At 41.1% G+C, this 25,083-nt stretch overlaps 2 protein-coding genes across 2 annotated transcripts in view; one reads left to right on the forward strand and one right to left on the reverse strand.

Moving 5' to 3' along the window:
- Window positions 1-7,128: 7,128 nt before the first annotated feature.
- rdh8a (retinol dehydrogenase 8a) lies at window positions 7,129-13,789 on the reverse strand. The gene is made up of 6 exons (XM_008283079.1): window positions 13,428-13,789; window positions 10,993-11,154; window positions 9,767-9,946; window positions 8,958-9,051; window positions 8,683-8,866; window positions 7,129-8,572 (listed from the first exon to the last, which is right to left on the reverse strand). The coding sequence occupies exons 1-6, from the start codon at window positions 13,531-13,533 to the stop codon at window positions 8,345-8,347; spliced, it is 954 nt and encodes a 317-aa protein (XP_008281301.1). The 5' UTR covers window positions 13,534-13,789; the 3' UTR covers window positions 7,129-8,344.
- A 10,867-nt stretch (window positions 13,790-24,656) lies between these two features.
- Window positions 24,657-25,083, forward strand: part of col5a3a (collagen, type V, alpha 3a) — a 45,973-nt gene continuing 45,546 nt past the window's right edge. Inside the window, exon 1 of the mRNA XM_008283080.1 lies at window positions 24,657-24,936. Within this exon, the coding sequence (XP_008281302.1) occupies window positions 24,852-24,936 (85 nt within the window). The 5' untranslated portion in view covers window positions 24,657-24,851. The remainder of the gene's footprint in view (window positions 24,937-25,083) is intronic.

A 25,083-nucleotide genomic window follows, 5' to 3' on the forward strand; every position in this document is an offset into this window, starting at 1 on the left:
TTATAAAATGTCTCTTACCTTAGCTGTTTTGTCGTGAAAAGTTTATTTTATCGGTAAATCCACACCGGAATCAGTTAGTACTACTTCCCGTGCCACACGGAAAGCACGTCACCCGTCACCCGTGTGAAATCGGCCGATCCATCACGGAGATAGGGCGCGCGTCATCAAGGGATCTCCACAGCACGTCCAGTCGCCATTACGCACACGACGCGTAGCACAGACAGCGGTCTGGTAGGATTTAAAAAAAACTGAAACACTGCTGTATTTGGTTGTATTGAACGCCATTAGTGAAATACAAGTGAAATATCTAGTTTGTACATAAGAACACTCAGATGGTCACCAGTGTGCCAAAATGTGCCAAAGTGTCCAAAAATGTCACCTCGCCTGAACTGTCTGAATAAAAAACTTAGCAATTTTGTTCTGCTTCACTTTTTCAGAGTCAACCTTTGCAGGGAGAACGATCACATATTGTGATATGATTTTGGAGAGGTTTAGAGCTGCAGCTGGATCATTCCAAAGAGATAATTGTCCTAAAACTGCTTTTTTTTTTTTTAGGCGAACCTGAAATTTTTAAAGTTGTGTGTGTGCCATCTACATTTACTTTTAACCAGTAACATATATACTGAAATTTACACATCTGAACAAATCTTACAAGTGTTCCTTTTGTTATGACACAATAATTATTCAAATAGACCTTGTGGTTGCAGAGATAAACTGTTTTTATTATGGGTATGTAATTTTCGAGAAAAGGCCTGAAAAATAGCTCAGGGCTTAAAGGACTAATATGCATATCGTTAAGGTAGTGGTAACTGGAGCACCCAGAGAAAATAGAAGAGAAGGCAGAAGAAACATGAATACTCTGCACAGAAAGTTGTTCCAGAAGGGGCTCCCAACTCAGGACCTAAACGCAGTATGTACACATGGTACAAATGTATCTAACAATAAGCACAATTGCAGTCCTACTGTAGATATGATAAACATCTTCTACAGTTGGAGACAAGTTCTCTGTCACATTACACCTAGCCCTTACACCCTAAACCCCCTTTCTTTGCATCACAAATCCCTCTTTTTAGGCAAATATTTTCAGCCATTCACACATTCTATTATTTCAGAGGCAACATCTGCTAACTATAAACTTAACATTTATTCTTCCTGTTTTAGCCACTCTAAATTTGGATGGACTCCTCAAAGTTTTGTATATATTTCAGCAAAGTATTTATCTATTGTTGTTCAAACACACTTCATGAATCTGGAGTAAAACAAGTGTTCTGAAAAGAGTGGCCTGTGTAAACAAACAGAATGGACTGCAGATACTCCTCACCGAGTTTTGGTGGTTACTGTGCTGACTGAACAAATTACTCATGAATTTTGAAAGAAGTGGTCAGTTTCTGAAAAATGATCCACAGTTTCATCCAGTCGCAATTGTTTCACTGGAAAGTGTTTTGAAAGAGGAAGTTGAGAAATAACTAAATATCCAACAGTAGGAGAGGCATTTAAACAGACGCTAACATGCATTTCTAATCATCTCAAAGCTCAGCCAGCAACACAATGACCACAAATTCACAATAATGTGTCTCTCACATCGTAAAACAGTAGTCTGCATTCAATCGTATCATTACAACACAAAGTTTAGTTTAGGTATTTTACATGCAACATTCAATATTGAGATGTGATTTAGTTTTGTTCTTGATTTAAATTTTCAGTGTTACACTTCACTATAAAGTATGCAACATGATCTGTTAACTAAAGGCGGGAAAGGCTGCTGGAAATGCAATACAAACAACTATAAAGCTGAAATGAAACCTGTAAAACTAGAAGATTGACATTCAGTGAAGTTAGCAAACAGCAGACAACTTGTGGATTGTAAATGGTCTGCATTTATATTACACCCTTCTATATTAGTGATATTAATCGACCTGCCACCGTACGATTAGAGGAAAACCCACTCTATCACCTGAGCCACAGCCGCAAGGTGGCAGACTTACATGCATAGAGGATTGTGCTTGCAATAAAGAACAATATCCCAAGACCAAGGGACAGCTTGAACCTTCAGAGCCTGAAGTCACATATTAATGAGTACATCCCTCTGCCTAAAGGCATGTGTACATACCTCCCAACATCTAAAAAGAATTCAGAAGTGCAGGCAAAGTGGCACATTCTGTACTTGTTGTATTTTAGATGAAAGTGCCTTCCAAATGACCAAAAGATTTGTCTTTTGTTTAGTTTTAGTTAAGAATGTTGAACACAAAAAACTGTACTGTGTCTTCCAGAAAGTCTACTTTAGAATTAGAAACTGATTTGAAAGCAAAAAAAAAAAAAAAAGCTTAGTTTGTTTGATACCCAATTTTTAGTCTTAGGTTTCAAATTTAGTGTACAAATATTTGGAACAGAAAAACTTTAAAATGTTTGTGCACAACAGCAGCATTTTCTGGAGCGATTTTAATTCTGTTCTGATTTGGGAGTAGTTTTTATTCATAATGCTTTCTATCTTTCTCTAGGGGCCGTGTTTGGCCACACATAATGTTGGTTTAGACGGTGAGCAGTACAGTGTGCATGCATTTTTTGTTTTTGTTTTTTCGTGGAAGGGAATTGTATGTTTGAACACAATTCAGTACATGACCACCTTGTATTCATCAGAAACACCGAACAAGTCTTCTCCCTCAGGGACTCTCTTTACATCGCAACACTTCCCCCAAGGCAACCGAAACCAGGCTGTGCACAGACAAGCAAAGTTAATGTATGTCAGGCCCCAGTGTCTGTGCCTCAGGGAGAGACACACACCGTCTAGATGAGGAGATTAGATAGAAGGAAGATGAAAGAGAAAAAACAAATCAGCGGCCAAGGTGGGAGGAAAAGAGCCAGAGAGAAACAGTATGGTGAGATTTTTTTATTACACATCCACAAACAGCCATAAACAAGTGTTAGGATGAGAGGGAAAAGGAAGAAAAAAAAAACAGAAGTGGAAATGAATGGAGGAGGCAGAAAATAGAATCTACTTTGTAGTGTTAGTTAATAAGAGACAGGCTTAGATAGAGGGAGAAATGGAGGGTGAGAGGGAGAGCAGCCAAATGACAGAGGCGTGTTTGTGTTCTGATTAGGCTGAGCCAAATGGAGGCGGCTCACCAATAGAGATAACCAACAAAGACATCTCTTCACTGGGGACAAATCTACGAACATCTTTTCACGGTCAATAGATGGAGGCATTCTTTTGTTTTCATGAAGAATGAGCAGAAAAAAAAATCTGCCTTGGTGGATACAGCACAAAGATTACTGTTCATCTGAGCTTGAACGAAGCAGATGACTAAAATGTCTACTGGTATTATTAGGAGCACGAAAGTGTGCACAAGAGTAATTTTCATGATTCCATATGCTTAAGTGAGGCTCTACTTGAAGCTATGTTATGATTACGTTCTTATGAACTGACATTTTGAATGTCTATTCACTCCCACCCTCACTGCCAAGATGTGATGCACTCAAGCTGAATAAACAATGATGTGGGCTCTTTGGGCTGAGACAGGCTTCCTGGCAAGGGTGTGCCTGCACCCCGTACGGTTTCTCATCTTTATGGTTGGCGACAGTGAATAGATCATATCCATGGCAGAGCTGATCAGGTCCTGAGCAAGGTTTTCTCTCTGGCAGGGAAATGAGTCTGGGATGTGGCCAGGGTTGCCAGGCAAGAACAGGCTTCAATAGATGAGCCGATGAGGTCACTATGTATCACACAGAGACTAACCGTCTATCTATCTATCTATCTATCTATCTATCTATCTATCTATCTATCTATCTATCTATCTATCTATCTATCTGTCTTTACTTGGTATCTGTCCTTGAGTCCTCTCTCTGTCTGACTCATACACATACGCACATAAACACCCACTAAAGCCACGCTGCCAGAGGCATAAGAGAGGAACTCAGCCATCCTTGGGAAACAAATTAAAAGGATAACATCCCCTGGTTGGAAATATTCCCTCCTTGGAGTTGGTTGAACCAGGAAGCAAAGCATGTTGTTACTTTTCTGTAAATTAAAAATACGAACGCTTGTCCACATCAGATTCCCAGACATCTAATTACAGCATAGAAAGAGCGAAACAACTGATCCATGGTGGCAGAGGTTGGAAACCAAAGGAGAGATGATATGTTAGAGAGAGAAATGTGAGTGCACAGAATGGTGAGAAAATCATGATTTGTTTGTGTGCATGCCCACTTCAGTGTTGTTTACTCCTTATCTGTTTTTTTTTTTCCCCCTTTCAGACTCCGTCATCCTTCTTGCCTTGTCTTGCCCAGAAAACAAGACTTTCAGGTTTGGAATAAGATCCGTGTATTGACACCGGCAGCTTTTCCGTCAGACTCATCTTATGGAATATTACACCAATCTGACTGCATTGTCCATAAAATAACAACATGATCATGTTTCCTCAACTCAGATTACATCATCTTTAAGCCTCACACAATGAAGCAGCATCCCCTGGTTTAAGATTTGTAAAGCTTCTACACAGCTTGAACCCTCTAATCACAGAGTTTCACAGTCACTGAAACTGGTAGTTTTGAGAGAGTGAACAGAGTGGAACAAAACGATACGGTAGTGGCCGTACTGAGGGCCAGTCTGGAAATTCCTGATGGATTGTTTATGTTCTGGAAGAGCAGTGGGGAAAAGGGACAACACTAATGTTGTAATGACTGTGACAATAGCAGTTCTGTGTATGTAAAACAATGTGCATGACTGGCCAGCGAGAGAAAGATTCTTTTGATTTATTTGACGATCCCAAATGGCCCTTACAAACAAACAGCCCTGCTCAGAATGAGAGCGAGATGATGACCCCCCTCTGTATGTGTGAATAAACAAGTGACCCACGTTGGGTTTGTGAGAGGTCATTGCACAGTGGAGTTATGGAGAAGGACAGAGGAAAGGGCAGACAGGCAGTGGGCCTCAGAGAGAGCGAGCGAGAAGGGGAGAGAAAAGGAATGGACAGCGAGGGAGGGCGAAGGGGAGAGGAGGTTGTGTGTTTGTTTCTCCCTGTGGACTCTGCTGCCCTAATGGACCCGGCAGCCACAGGCCAACCACAGGGCAACCTGGGCTTCTCCTGTTTTAACTATATAAAGATTGATAGCTCCCCTCAGACCTTAGTTCAGCTCTATGGATAGTAATATGTCTCATGTGGCTACTTCCCAAGTCACAAGCAGCCACGTTAAATTGAGGCTGACCTCCAGATTGTTTTTTTTTTCAGCTTTGTTTTGTTCCGTTACGCCTGCTCCTGGACCAAGTGGCTATTCTGTTTACCATTCTGTCACATTATTCAGAATTATTCAGAATCAATCTATGATAGCAATGGAAGCAATAACAGCAACAGAAAAGTGGAGCCTGGTTTAGATCCAGGCTGACCTGGGATCAGACTGAAGCACCCTGTCTAGACATCAGCTCCACTTAATAACAGCATCCCACAGCTCTCGCTCTGTCTTTTGCTTCCTCGGTTTCTTTCATACTTTCCTCTGTCTCCTCGTCTGTCTCTTATTTTCACAGCTCAGCTCTCCCAATTTTCTGACCTCTGCAGATCCCTTTTGTTTTTTTTTATTATCTCTGACTCCCTCGTCTCACCATTGCGTCAGACTTAGGTGTGGTCCTCTGGTGATGATGAAAGTGAAGCAGGATGCGGTAAAATGACCTGGCAACAGAGAATGTAAATGGACTGCAAGGAATGTTTCTTGCTAACATGCCAAAGATAGTAACTGAATTTCTCCTTTTTTCAGTTTTCACTCAGAAATTTGCTGTTCAGAAATGCAGCTGGTTTGAATAAATGCCCAGTGAGGTTGCATGCTGGCACTGTGTGACCAGCGTGTGTTTATTTGCTCAGAAATGGTGACAGGGTTACAATTAAGGGAAGACCTAACCCCATCACATTACCCTCATTATATGACAATTACATTCTTGATTGTGAAACAAAGGTACCCAACAATGGTTTGATAAGACCCCTTGTTTAATGAGACTTTGCTGTAACTCCTGCATTCATTCAATTAGTAAATAGGTCTTCCATTCAGGTCTAGGCACCCCAACTCTCATTTTCCCAAGTGCGACACACCCCACCCCTTGCTAGCCCAAACCCTCCACCCACCCCCTGCCATTAGCCTTCAGTGTCCCACATTGGGTCTTGGCATCCCCCTGAACATTCAGGACATACAGACTCCTCCCCCATCCTCCTCGGATCCCCTATCCCCCTTCCCCTCCAACCCCTGCATACACACACCCATTTGATTGTGATTGACAGTGTCTTTGTTCTATTGTGCGAAGCTGTCGCCTCTGATGAAGACACATACACAGAGCCGAGGCACGGCACTCATTGTACACTGCACAGAAACTACAGGTCTGCAACCAGTTGCACTGTCCTCCTCTGATGAGCTCCATGCTGGGTGCATGTAAGCAGCCTGGGCACGGAAGAGCATAATAACATGACATGAGGGAATGGCTAAGGGTGCGTAGGACAAACTGTGGCCAGGCTACACAGGCCAGACTGCAGGCCTCTCTCAGTGTGGACCAGGACCAGGGGGTCCAAGCCTGATGGGCTAAGGGGGCCAGCTGGAGAGGGAGGCTCAGGGCTGCGCAATGTGTCTGAGGTTGTCATTAGTTTTCACCCCTCCTCAGGGATGGGAACCAGGTCACATTCTCTCACACGGCACAAAGCCGGGTGTGTGTGTGAGAGGGTTGGGGGTTCAAGGGAGGGGTTTTGATGGGGAGCAGGCCATGACCTCTTTATATCCATCAACAGATCACTAACTTGGCCCATAGACATGCTCGTATAACACATTCACGCACACATTCACATGCATGCAAACACATGCTAATGTGTGCGCATGTGCACAGATAGGAACACTCACAAAAATGCATATGCAAACACTAGCATGTGCTCTCCAAGTGGCCTTATGTGCGTTTTTACCTGATAATGGTCCCAAAAGTCTTTTAGGGATCTCATGGTTCTAATAAGATATTGTTGTTGCATTAAAACATTTTATAATCTTTCAGAACTACCAACATGGTGAATGTTAATGTGTTATTATGGAAAGATGAATTCTTGCCAATGCAACCAGTGAAACAAATCTGCTTATAGAAACATGATAGCCAACGTCTGCAACACAATCTAAAGATTTGAATTCATTTTTATTGCACTCATCTCATTAAGGACAAATTCCTTCACAACTCCAACTCTCTTCCACAGCAGACATTTTAACTTGGCATCGTAGAAAAAGCACAAGTCAAACAAATTTAGTTAACAATGGTGCAGTAAGTCAGGCCAGTGAGCCAAAGCACACAATACAAGGACTCTGGAACTGGGTGACCAAAATGGAATCTCCAAGTTTGTAATGTCTTTATTTACACCTGTACTTCTTGTGCAATGTCAAGCCAAAATGTCTGCTCTGAAAAAGTTCTGTCCCGTGAAATCCACAGGTTGGCCGTTAGTTGAAAACAGTGAAATACTGCCCCCTCTTGGTATCCGAGGAGTCTTGCCGACAGAGTGAAAAACTTTGCAATCCTTTTAGTATCAATATTAAGTCACAATTTTGTTATTGAGGTACTTAAAAAACTGAAAAGTAAACATCTGTGGGTAAATCAGAATTCTGTTTATTTCTAAATCAAATTGCTAGATTAAAAGTATCTGACCCAACCCTTCATAAACCTTTAAAAACCAAAAACCATTCAGTTTATCAAAAGATTAAAAACATGATTCAACAGCAGTTATGACCATGAGAACACTACATTAAGGCAAACATGAAATTAAGGGCACAACACAAGCAGGTATATATATTCTGTCATATACTGTATGCCATAACTGATGAGCCTGAGTGTAAAATCATCTAGGCTACAAGTTATAGTATTATTTTCTAGAATTTTATTGTTTCTCCCGTTAACTGAGTTCTTTAATTGTGCTTTGATGTCGGTCCGTGAGACTTGTATCTCATGTTCTGTCTGTGTTCTCTTTCAACAATATCTAATCACTTGTGCTACAGTCGTTCAGTTCCTCTCATAAAGCCAAGACAAAGCATGGCGTTTTCTTCATAACATGTATTTACAATACTACAATGTGTGTGCTGTTTGTATGTCTGTGTACGCATGTTTGTGTGTCAGTACATGAGGTCATCCTGTATATAACATCTCTGTGACAAACTTGTGCAATTGTGCATGTTGTCTGGCAAAGCTTATCATGGTAGTGTCTCTGAACTAAAAGGCGCCTCCTCTCTCCAGGTTACTGGTTCTAGTCTACCTGCTCGGCCCAAAACCTCAGGGAAAGGCACTGAGGAACTTGGTGGGGTCAACACATCGGAGGTTAAGGGTAAGGGGCAGGACAGACGGACCTCTTCAGTTGGGTGAGATGGTGCGTCTGCGCAGGCAGCTGCATGTCAAGCACTTGAGGATGCTCATGGTGATGTGCATGAGAGGGCCGAAATTGAAGAGTAGGTTGTAGAAGGTGTTCACAGACAGGCCGCCAGTCTCATCTGCATATTTTAAGGCCACGATAGGTGTGTAAAGGCTGTTGGTCAGGTTCCTGAAGCGAGGGCTGTTTGACTCAATAACCTTTTTAGTGCACTGAAGAGATAAGAAACAAAAGCATGAGTAGACAGATTTCGTTGCCCACAGTATGTGTGCACAATTGATTGCTTATAACAGTTAGTGAGCAGAGAAACCCATTCACTTACTTGGGCTATGTCCTCTGGTGTTTGGCCCATGGCCTCAAATATATCTATGGATGATGGCAGGTAAACATCTTTAAAATAACGAACTGTGTCAGCATCTACTCCTGGATACTCCATCTTAGCCACATCCTCCATCATCTTTGTTTCAAACTCAGTGTGCACAGGGCCAGGCTCAATCATGGACAACCTGAGGCGAGTCAGATACAGAGTGAGGAAGCATGTATAGTACAAAGTAAAGACAGATGTGAGGGAAGACCAGAGGAAAGAAGGTAATCTACCGGATATTGAACTTCATCAGCTGCACAGCCATACTCTCACAGAAGCCTTCCATTGCAAACTTAGACGCAGTGTAAACATCATTGAACACCACTCCTATGTCCAGAACAAAAACAAAGAGATAAAGGACATCACTCGTTATATTATCAAAGGTCAATGAACTCTGTTAAAAGCAGACATCAATCAAAAGTGCCAGAAAAATTATGAAAGTCAGTTTAGCAACTCATTGGATGCTCTTTAACTTGTTGTGGCAAATCTCACTCATGTGTTACTTCAAACAAGGTAAAACAAACACTAAGAATTCTTTGCAAGTGCTTGCTATGTGACCGAAGTTATGTCAGTAAACCTTTACTGAAATTGCGAAACATGTCAAATATTTTGCAGCCTTCAACTAAAAAATAGTTGCAAAAAAGGCAGATTTTAAAAAGGTAAAAATCCTCATTGTGAGTCACACTGTCTGATTTACAGCTCATTACGAGTAATTCTGAAGAGTTTTAAATTCTTCACTCGTCACCGCTGACAATCTGTTCAGTTAATCTCAAGTGTGTAGAACTGCAGACTTAAATTCTTCTGCTTGTATTCTAAGATGAAAAATCAAAAGTGTTTTTGTGACTGCTTTGAGGCAAATGTTATGCAACAGTTTACTAAGCTGGTTTACAGTATCTGTGTGTAGTGTTCTTGTCGACTACAAAGTAAGTCTTAAGACGTCTTCTCACTGCCAGAACTGTAAACATCGTCTCCAGTGTTCTGGGATCACATTTAAGAGCACTGCAGATTTTCTTATGCATTGTTAATTATACACAGATCATACCCTGAAGACCCATAACACTGCTCATGACCACGATGTGTCCTGAACGCCTCTTCTTCATGTCGGGCATCACTTCTTTGATCATACGAACCACGCCAAAGAAGTTGGTCTCAAATACTCGTTTCATCTCCTCGATGCTGATGCTCTCCACGGGACCAAGCAAGCCCACACCTGCATTGTTGACTGACGGGGAACACACAGACACACACACATGATATGTCCAATTTAGGATTATACAAACTTTTTAGATGTTGCTGACTCAGCATGAAGTCAGAACTGCATTTTGTGTTTATTTGGTCTTTCCAATAAGAATAAAGCCTCACTGATTACAGCTGGTATTGCTGGATATCACCACCAGATGTCAGTGTGTGACAGCAGCAGAGGGATGACATGTAGCTACAGTCCATGTTGAAGGGCTTCTGAGTGTTGAGTAATTGGGTGAAGGGGGGGTGTCAACGTTGGATTTAGAGTTAGAACGAGACAGATTTAAAAATAGACGCCTTATCCAGACTAAAGGTTTAAACACAAGACCCGAAAAGAATGACTTATTCAGCGATTATTAATCTGGGAACACGCAGTTTACTGCAACATAAAATCACTTTAAGGTGACGCTGTGAACTGTTGGTGAGATTTCTGGGTTTGGAAATACATCTCCTGTTTCGTTTCAGAAAAGTAAGGTGTTGTGGGCACGCTGAGGTGAGGCTTGGTTTCAGTTTATTACACTCACTCGGTATATTAGCGTGATGGTCCTTTGCGTTTGGGTGCATAACGTATCTGCCCACTGGAATTTAAAGACTCTCCCCATCTCCTCCCTCCACCTACTCAACTCAACCGCAAAATCGTGGAGAGTGTAACCACTGATTCAAAACACTTCTGTTACCAATCTTTAAAACTTTTGCCCTTATTTTGTAAAATTATAAGAGTAACTCCCTGCTGCGATATTTCACTTTCTGATTTAACTTGAAGAGGCGTAACTCTTCCAAACACATTACAGTCTGAAGTAAATACAGGCTACTATAGTGGAATGGTAAAAGTTAGTGATCCACTTCTACAGTATAAATTCATATTGTGTACTACTTAGTGACTTCACAGAATAAAACAACTTATAAGCTGCCACAAGTATACCAGAAAAGATGCACATGAGTTTATTTCCACACACACACAGGGAATAGATCAAAAAGACCTGGGGAAAGGGAGCTGCAGCCCTATTTTTATTTTGTTCCACTTACTCAGGATATCAATATGGCGGTCCTTAACGTTGTTGATGCACTGCCGGACGGACTCATCACTGCACACATCTAATGGAAGCAGCATCAAGGTCTTTCCGTATGCATCTCCGGCTGCCTCCACTAGTTTGTCCTTCTTCTTCAGGTCTCTCATGGTGGCAATGACTGATAAGGAGAGATAAACGATTGTATGTAAATGATGTGGCTTCAGACTTAACAAAGAAGAACCTCTGTAACAGCAGTAATCTGTTCTTTAACACAACCTGCAGCTGTAAAAGAAATGTTTGTGAATGTGTGGAGCACCTAAATTCATCCATATCAAAATGATGACTATTTGAGTGAGTCACACAGTTATTCATCTTTGCTAAGCAATCATAAATTATTCTTTTCTGCTTCCCATTGTAATGCTGATGAAGTAACACAGGACTGCGAAGCCACCACTAAATGAAACTTTCTCAATGCACACACAAAAGCAAGAACACACGCACGCACACACACACACACTCAAAGTTGTGTCAGAGTGAGACGTGTGGGTCGGAGTTCACAGGGAAAAAAACAAGCCTGTTAGTTTACAGGATACTGAATTGATTTCCTCTGAACTTTACACGCTGTGCAACATTAACCTACATGCAGCACGGGAATCTATCATGACCAACGACAGCAGCTATCAGCACAGTGTTGACTTAGCATTCTTGTGTATTCCGCTTACACGTTGCTGACTGACGGTATCTAACAGAGAAAAGCGAGGCAGCGCTGTTGCACAATGGCAATAAGCAGGAAAAAAAAAACAACATTTGCTCTAAATCTGCATGTTGCCCTTGGCAGATAAAGGCAAACCCTCACCTGATTCTTGTCTGAACAGAGACAGGGTTGGATGTGTAAGATTAGAGAGGGATCGGTACGCTGTGGAGGTTTTGCATTGCTGTGCAGTTTTTGTGATGTAACATTTCAGGATGTATGGCAATGAGATCAGGACTTTTTTTTTTTTTTGGAATGCTGCTTCACAAGTGTCTTACAGCCTGTCCTACCAGCAGTCAGATACACACTGTGCATTAATGGCATCTCGTGAAAGATTTACGTATTGGTAGAGAAGTGAACAAGAGATCCATTGTTCCTCTGGCTCCTGAAGGAATTACTCTTGGGCAGCTTAAACATTCTTGAATGAGCAACACTGCGTTGCAAACACAAGGGTATTTTGGGTTTTTTTTTCTCAGAGTCTTGTGCATGTTACTGCAACTAATTATTACTTTGTGCACAATGCAATATTTAATCTCTGTTGGATTTCCGAAAGGAACAGAGCAGATCAGCTTCATTGCTCAGATGTGGCAATATTAAAAGCAGGTCACATTGTGGAAAAAAAAAAAATCTAGTCAAACCAGTGGTGGGAGGGAGGGAGGGAGCAGTTAATCGCTTTTGTTTTGCTCATCTATTTCACGGTGATAAATCCCATCAGATCCCAGTGACCCCCGAAAGAAAAAGAAAACTCGAACTAACCCTTGCACAGTTGTTCCTAAGGTGGTAAAATGAGAACAGCAATGAATTTTTTCTGAGTTTCATTACAGGATGCATAAGATGACAACAGTAATCACGGGTTTCAGTGTTAGCTCGCTGACTGTAGGCCTGATGGCAATTATGTAATTCTGCATGGGGTCACGGCTAATAACTAAATCTGGTCACAGGGGTCTTCAGGCAAACATCAAGCAGCAGTGGTGGGTGGGTGAGGTGGTCCACCATAATTCTGACATGGAAAGGTTTTGCCTTTAATCCCAACACCTAGAGTGACATTAATGATGGCTGGGTAGCAGGAGAGGAGACACACAGACCAACAATGTCAAAATGGGACAGCGTAACTCCACTGTGTACCAATGAAGACTTCAAACAAGGCCCTTGCTTTAGACTGAACTCTCGCTTGTACAGGTCTCAAACTTTGTCCCCCTTTCAACACTCGCTCCAGTGAGGGAACTATAGGCACATTAGACACGGCACTAAACCGGAGCAGGCGGTCTACAATTCACTGCAATAAAAGGGGGCTTTGTGCTGGAGAAGTCACTTGAAAGAGAACTGACAAGACTCCTTTTATGAATCCTGCCTGGCAAGCGGCATCCTTGCAGAGCCCTACCCTGGAAACTGCGCTTTCAGATGATAATTGTTGAACCAAAAGGGGCGACTGGATCCCAGTCCTTACAAAAGGATATGGATCCGATATTACTGGGGTTAGCTACTTCAATGGACTCTACACCAAATCGCGTATGGACGTTAAGACGGAGCGTTGCGCATGAAACTCAATCGAACTTTGTGCGTAAAAGGACGCTTGGTGCGATTGCAGAGCAGTGTAAGGGAAAGTAAACACGGCATAGCTTTTCAGGCGAAGCACACTGTTATAGGCTTGCTACTAATAGGTCCGATCAAAGAAACAATGAAGAAGAAAGCGCATTTACCATGGTAACGCTTCTTTTCATCTTTGGCCAGCGTGACGGCAATTCGTAACCCGATGCCGGAGGAACAGCCGGTGATCAGCACAACTTTCTGCCCGCTGTTCGCCATGATTTGTCCGGGTAGGCGCTGTGTTTTTCAGCGGTCCTCTGCTCCGGATGGTCGCTGCCGAGAGAGCTACCGATCACCGGACTTTAAAAGACTAAAAGCGGATCATGCAGCCACAGCAGCCATGTGAGCGCCTAATTCAGTCACATGTTCAATAGAATCAGTAACGAAAAAAGACGTGACATCGCAAACACCCCTTTGCAGCTTTTTAAAACTTGATAGGTGCCGCCTGCCCGCAAAATGTAGCCTTGTTAATTCCTTAAAAATGTGAGGACGTGCATGCGCATACGTGCGCATTGTGGAGGGGGCAGTGCTTATTTGATTTGTGAGCTGGTGACCCCTGCAACACACAACTGTAACATCCACTCAGCGCTTTGTGTAAATAGTTTAATGATAGTTTTCCCCTTGATATATTTTAGTAGCCTGTGCAACTTTTTTTTAAAAAAGAAATAAAATAAAATAAAAAAGATATTTTGTTATTTTATAAAATCTTAAATTTCGAAATAAACTACACAATTTAAAGGAGCTTTTAAAATATCTGGGCTGCACCTATAATTTCAGAAAAATCCCATCTATTCTTCCTATTATTATGTTCTTTGTTATTGCCCCACTGTGTTATACTATATAGTAGTTATTGAGCACCAGCTGATTTATTGTAAAGCCTCTCATTCTTGGCTGAGCTTGAGTTTAGAGGGTAGTTACACAATAATTCATTTATATGCAACTTAGTTAACCAATGCGCTGCATTGTACTGCCATCTTGTGGTAAAGTAAAGTGAGGCACACTTAACAAGCACTCAGGCCTCCTTGAATGCATTATGGCTCAACAAATAAATAATTCTAACAGCATCAGTGTAAGACAAATAATCAGCAAGTGTAAGAATGTCGGAGAACAATGGTCTGAGGTTGGACGTCAGCGATGTTTCTGTTTGTGGGTCATGCTATTGACAAGGGTCTGTTATGGTGATTGTGGACTCTGTACTTGAGGGATGTTATAAGGGGTCAAAGTAGGTCTGATAAGATCTCAGATAAGATTTGCTCTTCTTCCTGTGATTAAAGGCCGTAGTGCAAGAGTCTGTCAAGTTTGGGCCTGCTGCTAAATGTGATGCAACCACATGCAAACTGACAGGATTTCTCACTCAACACGTGGTTTTTTTCTTCTTTTTTAATGGCAGAGGAGTGCATATTTTAACATTTGCTCTGATAGTGATCATGATATAACTCCCAAGCAGGCACGAGTGGATGGTCTGAAGAGTAATCTGGAGTGATCAGTGGGTGAATGATTTGCTGAAAGTAATCCGTCTTTCATGTCCCTCGCTTTTAAGTCTCTTGAATGTTTTTTGCATCTATTTCAAGTTCACATGGAGTTAAACTTCAAACGCTACTGTTTGTTCTGCTGATTAAGAGTGCTTTGTGATTAGATTTGTGGTCGCCTTTGCTTTTGAATTGTCAAAATATAGTATAAGTTTGTAACGGTTTGAAATACTTGATGCATTTATGTTCATATGTTATAATATAATATGTTCATGTTCATTTAGTAGTAGAATAATTAGAACATTTGTGTGGCTGGGTTTACAGTGCTGCATCTTTTCAAATCAGGTACCTTTTGTTTATCATTTGTAAAGAGTTGAGGCTTTAAAGTATCTCCACACTATTTACAAGTGTATTCTCTCTAACTATTATTCCCTAACCTTTGAAACCTGATTATGTATTCCATTCATTCAGCTAATTTTAAACCGGACCTTCTGACACAGCATATTTCTGCCCTTTAACACATATTTCAGTCCTACAGTGATGAATATACACGTCCCTGTTTAAGTCTCTGCCCTGGTAACACCGTTTTACTCCACTGTTGTTTGTCTACTCTGAGGGTGAGGTTAGTTATGGAAAGCTTTCCATCATGAAGAGGAACTGTTAATTTTTGTCCAGAACTTTGAAAGGAGAAATGTAGGGAAGGCATATTTTAACAGTGAGTGGAGTTCTGGCCTTGTCCTCCAAAGGTCAGCCCTTAACAGAAGTCAGGTTTAGCTTTGCTGTGGAAAAAAAAATAAAAAATTGCTTTAGAAAGTATTCAGAGCCCTTCACACTTTATAGTATTGTAAATCTGATTTTAAATGAATGAAACTGGTACGTTCCCCATCAAGCCACAGTTAATACCACTCAGTGACAAAGAGAAGATGTGTTTTTAGAAAATTTATTTAAAAAATCTAAACCTGAATGTCCTAGTTACAAAAATATTCAGATCCTTAATTCAATACTCCCAGTGCTCTTTTGGCAGCCAGCACAGCTTCCAGTCTCCCTGGGTTAGTCTCTACAAGCTTTGCACACCTGGATTTGGGCAGTTTATCTCATTCTTCTTGGCAGATCCTGTCAAACTTCGTCAGACTTGATGGGAAGCATCCATGAACTTCCGTCCTCTCCCTTCAGTTCTGACTAGTCTTCCAGTCCCTGCTGCTGAGAAGCATCCACAAAGCATCAAACTCCTACCACGTTTACCTGTAAGGATGGTATTCACTAGACGTAGTGTTTAAATTTCTGCCTACGAAGCTCAGTTTTTAAATCATCAGCCCAGAAAATCATTTAAATGCTATCTGACAAACTCCCAGCTGTCACGTACTCTTTACTCAGTGTGACTTCAGTCTAGCTGCTACATAAACACCTGACTGATGAAGTGCTGCTGAGATAGTTTTGCTTTCAGCAGGTTCTTCTACCTAGAACTTCTGAAGCTCTGTTAGAACCACTGTTCTTGGTGTCCTTCCTGACCATGGTCCTACTTGTCCAGTTACTAAGCTTTGCCAGATGGCAAACTCTGTAGAGTCCTGGTGGTTTCATACTCCTTCAATTTCACACTCATTGAAGCCACTATGCTCCTGGGAACACTTTAGAGATGTTTTTATACCCTCTTCCTGATTTATGCCTTGCAACAGTTTTATCACAGGCTTCCTGGCTTGTTTTAGTCCTGACATGCAGTGTCAGTTGTGGCACCTGATATACACAGGTGTGTGCTTTTCTAAACTATGTCCAGTCCATTTAATTTGCAACTGGTTGACTCCAGTCAAGTTTCAAACACACCTGAAAGACAATTCAAACAGGAATCATCTGACCACAATTTGTGGTGCCACAGAACAGATGCATAAGTGTGAAAATTTTTTGGTAAATAAGAGATTTCAGTTTTTGCCTTTCAATATAACTGCAGAAAGCATGTTTTATCCTCACATCATTATGGATTTTTTAGTGTAAATTGATGCAAAAAAATAAAAAATAAAAGCCAATTTCATTAATTTTGGTGTTCAAAAAGTAAAGGAGTCAGAAAACTTTCTGGGCCAACTGTATGTGACTCAGATTAAGAATGAAAAAAAAAAGTTGTTTCATTGACTTCCAATCACCCCCACTTGTGATAAACTGTGCAGACTGTCAGTCTACATAGATTTCAGGCCCAATTTCCTTTTGCTGTCACGCAAAGCTGATGTCTGCTTATTTGAAACAGCGCTATGCTATGACCCATTTCTCCTCCTGGAAAGAAGAAGTTAAAATAAGATCAGAAAAGTAGAACTTGCATTATCAGATCAGGTAGGTTCAAGTCCAAACAAAAACAAAACAGGCACTGCAGTGACACTTTAGTTTATATGTAATTATATTTTGTTACCTTTGAGAGTCCCACAGAAACTTACAGGTACAGCAAGGTGAGGAACTAAAGGGAAAACCTGAAGGCTTAACCCCTACAGTGAGGACATCACATGGCTCTGTTAAACCGTGTGGGCATCACTGGTCCACTTAGAGGGAAGGGTCACTGCAAATTAATATGAAGTTGATGTAAGTGATTACACTTTTCCTATGATGAAACTTTGAGGGGAGTGGTCTCTTCCAGGATGTTAATTCTCCCATTTATAGGGCATCAGCGCTCAAAGTCAGGTCAAGTCAAAACAATTTTATTTCTAAAATACATACATACATACATAGTACAATACAATTAAAAACATGAATTCAGGGGATCAAGCTCTACCTGTCTACTTGGATGAAATACCAAAGACAAGAGAAAAGGTGACTCAGAAGTTTCTACAGTCGCTGCAGTTCTTACATGAACAACCAAACCGTTCCATAGATTAGGATCAGCTCATGTAAAGGCTCCATTGCCACTCTTTCTGCTTTTAGATCTTTGAACATCTAATAGCATCTTGTTGGTCATCCTCAGTGCTCTAACTGGGTTCTAAGAGTTCTGCTAAATAAGGGAGGAATGAGCCCATTTAAAACCTTAATAACAAACCATAAAATCTTAAAAATCAATCCTGAAATGGACACTAAGCCAATGGAGAGGCCATTACTGAATGGTTTGATGAATATGAAAATTATGTGAGTTATATCCTCTGACCTTTACAGTCACTAGATCTGAATCCAACTGTGGGAGGCTACCTAGCCCTAACCCTGAAACAATGTGTGTAACAGCACTCTTTTATCACTATCATCTAAGCACCAAAGAGGCAAATATCTTTTGTAAGAATGGTGTTCATCCCTCTAGGAGAGTTCCAGAGAACTGGAGAATCAATACTTAGGTGTACTGATACTGTCCTTATGGCAGATGATGGCCTAAAACACTTTACTAACATGTTGGTTTCTCTTTTGTCACTCATTTGTAAGTGACATATTAGAGCACCAAAACCATAAGCAACCAAAAACACTCATGTACAAATGGTCCTATATCCATGCTACCACAACATGAAATTAATAATGTGTATGAAGATTGCCATGGGTGTATGTCACTTCAGGCACTTTTATGGCAGATCAGGTTTGAGCAAACATGTCATGAGCAAACCTAGATCGACCAGCACTTCAAAAATCATCCTTTGTGTTTTTTTCCAGCCATCCATTTACGCAATGTCACTTCTACTTGTTTGGCTCCTGATTTTATTTTATGGCACAGAACAGCTAATGCTTTACACTGAGTCATAAAACTCATTTTAAATTTAGATTTTAAAGCTAGACTTGGTTGTACTACAGTGAAATCATACTAACGGGTTAAAGTGAAAGCACTGCTGTCACATTCCTGTCAACAACAAGTGTCCATATGAATGCCTGAGCATCTCGATTAACAAATGGTCATGTATTTTTATATTTTTAAATTCTAATATACCCAGTTACGGCCATACTGGGAAGTTGAGGGTACTTTGATGGCCATCAAACACTAGACATGATGCTAGAAGAGCTGGCACGAGCCACTGGAGTAGGGTCTGGCATGCTTTCCCTTGGGCTTCGAGATAAAGTGGACAGGTGTGGATGAAGATGAGGAGGAGTGCTGGACGGCTAGTGGTGCCTGCCGGCCTCCGAGCAATTGCTGTGGAATTTCAGAGGATTGAGGCACTAAGAGACAGAAGGAGTTAGGACTGAGACAAAGAGGAAGGAATAACGCAAGCCCATACATGCTTTTCTGTGGCACGTGCTTTCTCTGCCTTTAAGGTCTTGTTGTAAATCCTCCTCTTTTAACCTCAAACTTTCTCCTCTCCACTTTCACTAACGCACCTCTACACTTGTATACCTACAGGATTAAATCCTCATTTTAGTAAGACTTTTTTTCATTATCCTTCCTCAGAACTTTTCACCTCTCTCGGATACCTCTGAGCAATCTCCAGCTGTGCCCTCGGTTGAAATCATCTCTAACCTCATTGCTGAAGTCCAATCCATTGAAAATGACACTCCCATCCCCTCTTCCTCTCTAAACCCTCCTTTTTTTTTATAGTTTAATAGTCAATTTCCTGTGTACTGACTTTAAGGATACATGGACAGATGCTCCTGGAACTTTCCCTGCTTTTCCAGCTGACTGTATGAAGTCTGGTTTCATTCATCATAATTAAAGATGGAATGTGTGATTAGAGATGCTCTTCTAAATGTACAATCCCAGTTAAACTATTTGTCATGGTGAATAAATGTAGTCACTGCATTTCAAATATTTTGCCTTTACATTTTTATACCTCAAAATATAAAATTTTTCACTCTTGCACTTGTTTCACCTCTTAAAATATCAGACTAGCCATCACTTGTCGGATGGCATCTCCATGTGGCAGCACTGGAAGAGACAGACTGATGCTACTGAAAGAATAAGGGACTCTGGCTGTGTGAAAAGGCCCAGAGGACTGGAATGTTTGCCACAGGTCAGGAGTGGCGCTTTCTGCTCTTTTGTGTGCAGTCTGCAGAGGAGGTGTGGAATGCAAACTTCATGAGAACAGAGGCGAAGAAAGAGACGAAGGGAAAGAGTAGCTGGGGGTCGGCTCACCAGAGGGGAGACTTGAACAGAGAAAGAATGGGCGCAAAGAAATGAGCGAGAGTGTTTTCGGTGGTTCTGAGGCAGACGGCGAACACCATTAGCTGAGAGAAAGCGTTAAAAGAGCTGCACCAAAAAAAAAAAAAAAGAGAGCGAGAGTTAAAATTGTTGCTGCAGCTGCGGACCACACATTATGAGCGTTGCATAGAGAGCGCTTTGACTGCAATAACACCCTGAAGATCAATGTGGCACCAGTGAATGACGTTCTTAGAAACATTCATCGTAGTCACAGCTCACGATTGCACATTATTTGGACATTCTCAGGCACAACGTGTCAAAAAGCATTTCTCAAACAGTACATTTACATCGAACCCAAACTGAAGACAGCGATTTTTGTGGCACTGAATTTCTTGTAGAAACCAGCTGAAAACATCGGCACTTATAGGTTATTGAAAAGGCAGCCAACAAAAGACAGCAAAGGGGAACAACATTGTGGTGCCAGTTGTGTAAGATCATAGAAAAGTCAATGGATGGATTCCCAGTAGGGTTGTTCACTTATCCCCTGTGGCACCATGTTGCAGAAGTCTTTTGACTAAATCATTTGCTCATTTTTAAATTCCTCACATATTCTTGAACAACGGCAGCTTTCCAAACACGTGCGGAAGACGTTTCAAAGAAACGCTGCTTTCAATCATATTTGGCATCAGTTTTTCATTTAAGCCCGAGTGCCACTACTAATACCAGTTTTTAATGTAATTGCCTCGTTATTCAGAGATGAAAACACAATGAGCGAAGAGGAGGGTACACAGCAGGGTTAGCACGAGTGTGGCCACTGGTTGAGTTTATTTAGTCTATTTGTTTGAGCAGTTCATTGAACAGACATGGTCCTTAGATGTTAATTAGCTTAGTCTCCCCTCATGTCTAATGATTATAATTATCACCAGACTGGCAGTTCTCCTTTCTTACTGGGCCAGTGGAAGAGGGGAAATTTCCACATGCTTTATAAAGTCACAACCCTGGTTTGGCAACTTCATTACAGCGGAATTTAGCGACCGACTTTGCAGAGTAATGTATCTGATAACACAGCTCTGCGTCCAGGCCCTGCTCTGATGGGGATCTTGTTCATTTCAACAGAACACGGCTCTTATTCAAATTGCAAATACCTAAATTGGATAATATATGAAATAACTCGTCGCATCCTGTTCGATGCGTTCACTCTGCCCTCTTTGTACAGCAGGTGGGTAAAGCCAGAATACCTCCAGCATATTTTGTATGAGAAGGTGTGGTTTGGTGAGAGGCCTTATGTAAGAACACATGCTGTCTGATATATTGAGATACTATCATCAGCAGTCGGTGGGTGGCACAATCACGTTTCTCTTGAGGTGCTTTCACAGATCAGGGGTTTTACAGCCTCTGACAGGTTAACCTACTTTTTTTTCCCCCACGAGCAAAACGTGGAATTGCTCAGTGCCTGTGTTTTCTTGCCTTTATACTTGTTCTGTTGATCAGTTAAGGATGTAAGTTTTTCTCCCCCACACATTCTTACACCATTTTTTTCACCATTAGCACTGAGACCACATAGCTCCTCTTTTATGTGGTACTGTAGACACTGCAGACAGATGTTGGGTTAGAGTCTCAATGTGCAAAAAACATTACATTACTAATATTTTGTTATATATATTATATTATTTCTTTTCTAAAGTGCATAAATGATTCTGCTATAAATGGTGATTTAAAAAAAAAAAATCCTGACTATATTGCAAAGGCAGAAGGTAGTAACAATATTTATCATTAAATATGTATTTAAATGACATTGCAAGCCCATAAGGAAGAGATGGCGTAACATCGAAGGTGATTTGCAGGAAGCTATTTCATAATGACTGCATTCTAAGAGAGAAACTTTTTTTTTTTTTATACATAAATCATTTTTTTTGGCAAGTTGAAAGAGTCAGTAGCCTCTTCCTTCTGAAACCTCGCATACATATTTTACCTGGTAGTCGGCCTGTTATCCTGTTCTGGCATGTTCTCCAACACAAGGAGCAGACTGCAGGCAGATCCAATTGAAAGCCCATCTTAGGGTGTCTAATCCTGAGTGCTCATCTGCTCCTCTTGAGGATTATTAAGGTTTCACAGTCGGGCCCAAAATACAAGCTGATGACAGATTACTTCACTTCCACCCTCTCAGCGATTAGATAATAAGAAAAATCCACAGTCATTTATCAGCTCAGAATGACTTGCGGAGGAGAGAGATGCTTCCAGTTTGGGATGAACATCAAACTCTGATGCTGTAAACATAATAAATCATTCTGAGGAATTAGAGAATAAATAAATAAAAACAATATGTGACAAAAACTTAAACAGCAACATATCCAAAACCTTGTTTTTTCCTTCTTTAAAGTCTGTCATACATTCATTCGCTGCCAAACATCCTCTCAGTTTTTTCTTAACCACTAATCTATAAAAGCACGTCAAAACACATATGGAGTATAATTTAGTATCTTGGTGTTTCCACATGATTGGTAATATGTACAAAACAAAGAGGTTCTGTTGGTTTCTGCTGATTGCAAGATAAAGAGACTGCCAGCATGAACTGAGATCACTCTGTGTGTATGTACATTCTCATATCAGTTTGAAAAGGATGATATATTTATTGCACATTAATCATTTTCAGGAAACTGTCTTGATCATTCAAAACTGACAAAGTACAAAAGGGTCAAATTAATTTGAATATGAATTCACATCATGAGCATTATGCTTTGTACAATCAGTACAAGTTTGGTACATGTCATGTAGAAAACCAAAGAGTCTGAGTGTAAGTTAATGTCAGGTTATTTTTAGATGAAGGACTCTTGCACATTAGAAACCTGAGTTGCTGTATGAGTAAGTGTATGTTTCTTTAAAGAATATTTATCTGTAAGTCGTACAGGTTCAGTGGTTGGACAAAGGTACATAGCACATGCTCTGGAAATATTTCTCACCCAGAGCTCAGACTACCCACTGGACTCTTAGTAACTATCTGCTAAAAGCTGCTAGGAATGTGGCCCTGACTCAGGCTAGCTAAGCTGGTACTGAGAATGAAGACAGTGGGAGGTCAGGGGGTCTGTTGTTTACCCACCAGATCAACTTCACTCTGTCCAGTCATCTGGGTGTTTCTGTCAAATCTCCTCCTGTCTCTCATTCCCATAGATTCCTGTGTTCTTTCTACATCTGCTCCAAAATATTGTTCTGTCTCTGAGGCTGATGCAATGTATCTTTTATCTGTTGTATTCCTACGGGGTTCCTCATTCTGAAGAATTTGACCTTACCATAAGCATATTTTTTTGATTCACTTCATAACTGTCTGTACATCAATGCTGTTTCGTGTGTAATAATTTGTGGGCTAAGAGTTTGGCTTAGCTTGAAATGATATGTCACAAGACCACTGGAAAAAGACAGAATTGTGGCCTTTAATGAAAGCACATCTTCTTTCCATGGTTTGGGATTCTCCACTCTTGATATATTATGGTTTGGCTGATTTTCTCAAAATGTTCTCTGGGACTTCATCTCCCAGTTACTTTACAAAAAGCCTGTTGTAGCTTGGACTCCAGAAACATTATCTTTGGTAATTTTCCAATTCGACAAGGTCTTCACAAGTCTTATCTTGGAGCATGTCTCAACTGAATGCAGTTTTCTAAGAATTAATTAGATTTCTGGCAGGCTATATACAGCTTGCACAGGTGATTGGCACTATAAACCATATAGGTTTAAGCGCTGACAGATTATTGGGATAAATGTCACCTGCACGATTAAACATTAGGTGATGTGACTTAATAATTTATTTCATCTCTCTCCTGTCAACCCAGCTCCTGTCAAAATAGCATTTTCTTCCTGATGTTGTATGTCACTGTTGTGACATTACATATAAATGTGTTCATTACGAAATGGAGAAACACTCAAATATGTCTTTTCAGTATGTTGTTGAAGTTAAACAAAAAGGGAGCTTCTTTTTGTGGTGGATTTGACTGAACTAGAGATCTTTATAAGGAAGAATGGCCACTAAAGTCAAACTTACAGGGTGTGCAACGATCCACATTATTGTTTTAAGTGGTGTTTTTGTTGGCCGGATGTGCCTGTCCCTGAAATAATCAAGCCAGCTAGTCTTGCACTGTCAGCAGCCAGCAACCTCTAACCTGAGCTGATTCTGCCTACAGCATCACAGCGTTCAAGCTGCAGCCTGAACAAACATTACAGAAACTCTGCTGCAATGCTGTGCTAATACTGATGGTGGAGATAACCCTCCATGGTCTGGAAAAAAACCTTAATCCTTGAACTGGCCAGGGGTGTTCATGTTGAAGTGTATTTAGCCTACCTATTGCTGTAAAGATCAAAGCGTGGATCCATCCTCCAGGTTCAAATGATCTGAGAAGACATGAGATCTAAGTGAAGGTTAACTTTGAATCTGTGAGTCACATAATAAGAAATAAATACTGATGTTTCAGAGTTTTTACATCATCATCATTATCATCAATGCCATGATTATTATGATAAAAAAAAAAAAAGTTTTAAGTCACCACAGCAGCCCTCAGATACACTCAATCTTGTTTCAGTGTCGGTGGATAACATGATCTGCACTGACTTGAGCTGCAAAAAAATCAAGAAATTGACAGGTAACGAGGTAAAGCGCCGTCCTCTACATCACATCTGTAGGTAATGACAACCTCTAAGGAGTGAGACCTAACAAATTACCGCGAGTAATAAACGTGATTTACGAGGGAGCCGTCCGCAGGCTCAGCGCTCATCCGTGCGTCCCAGGACACCGTCCTGTGGGAGGGAAGAGGCGGAGGAGGAGAGCAGAGGGAGGGAGTGATGGGGAGAGGGAGAAATTGAATGAGAGGGACAGAAGCGAAACTGAGAGGAGCCACCACAACAAAACTTCTCCAACAATCAAGCAAGTGGAGCTACAGACTGGCTTCTCTCCTTGTTTTTTTTTTCTCCCCCCTCCACGCATGGCTGCCTAGTTCCAGCAGAGAGAACTTGTGCTGTATAAAGTTGTGGGTGCGGAAGGAGACGGGGGTCCCCGCTTTGGAAAGATGGACCAGTTAATAAGGAGCAGGTCGAGCTGGAGAATACCGCTGTTTCTTTTTATCCTGCTTCACGTCTCGACGGCACAAGCTGGTAAAGTATCTAGTTGAACACCTGCAGTTAAAAAAAAGAAAAGACGCCCAGGGGCAGCCTGTAGATGCTCGAATAAGTAAAACGTCGGTGAGAAAGAATGTCTTCTGTAGCCTAAATAATGCACTGTCCCATTTATATAAGTTTGCT

This window comes from Stegastes partitus, unplaced genomic scaffold, assembly GCF_000690725.1.
Source record: "Stegastes partitus isolate 25-593 unplaced genomic scaffold, Stegastes_partitus-1.0.2 Scaffold297, whole genome shotgun sequence".
Taxonomy (NCBI): domain Eukaryota; kingdom Metazoa; phylum Chordata; class Actinopteri; family Pomacentridae; genus Stegastes; species Stegastes partitus.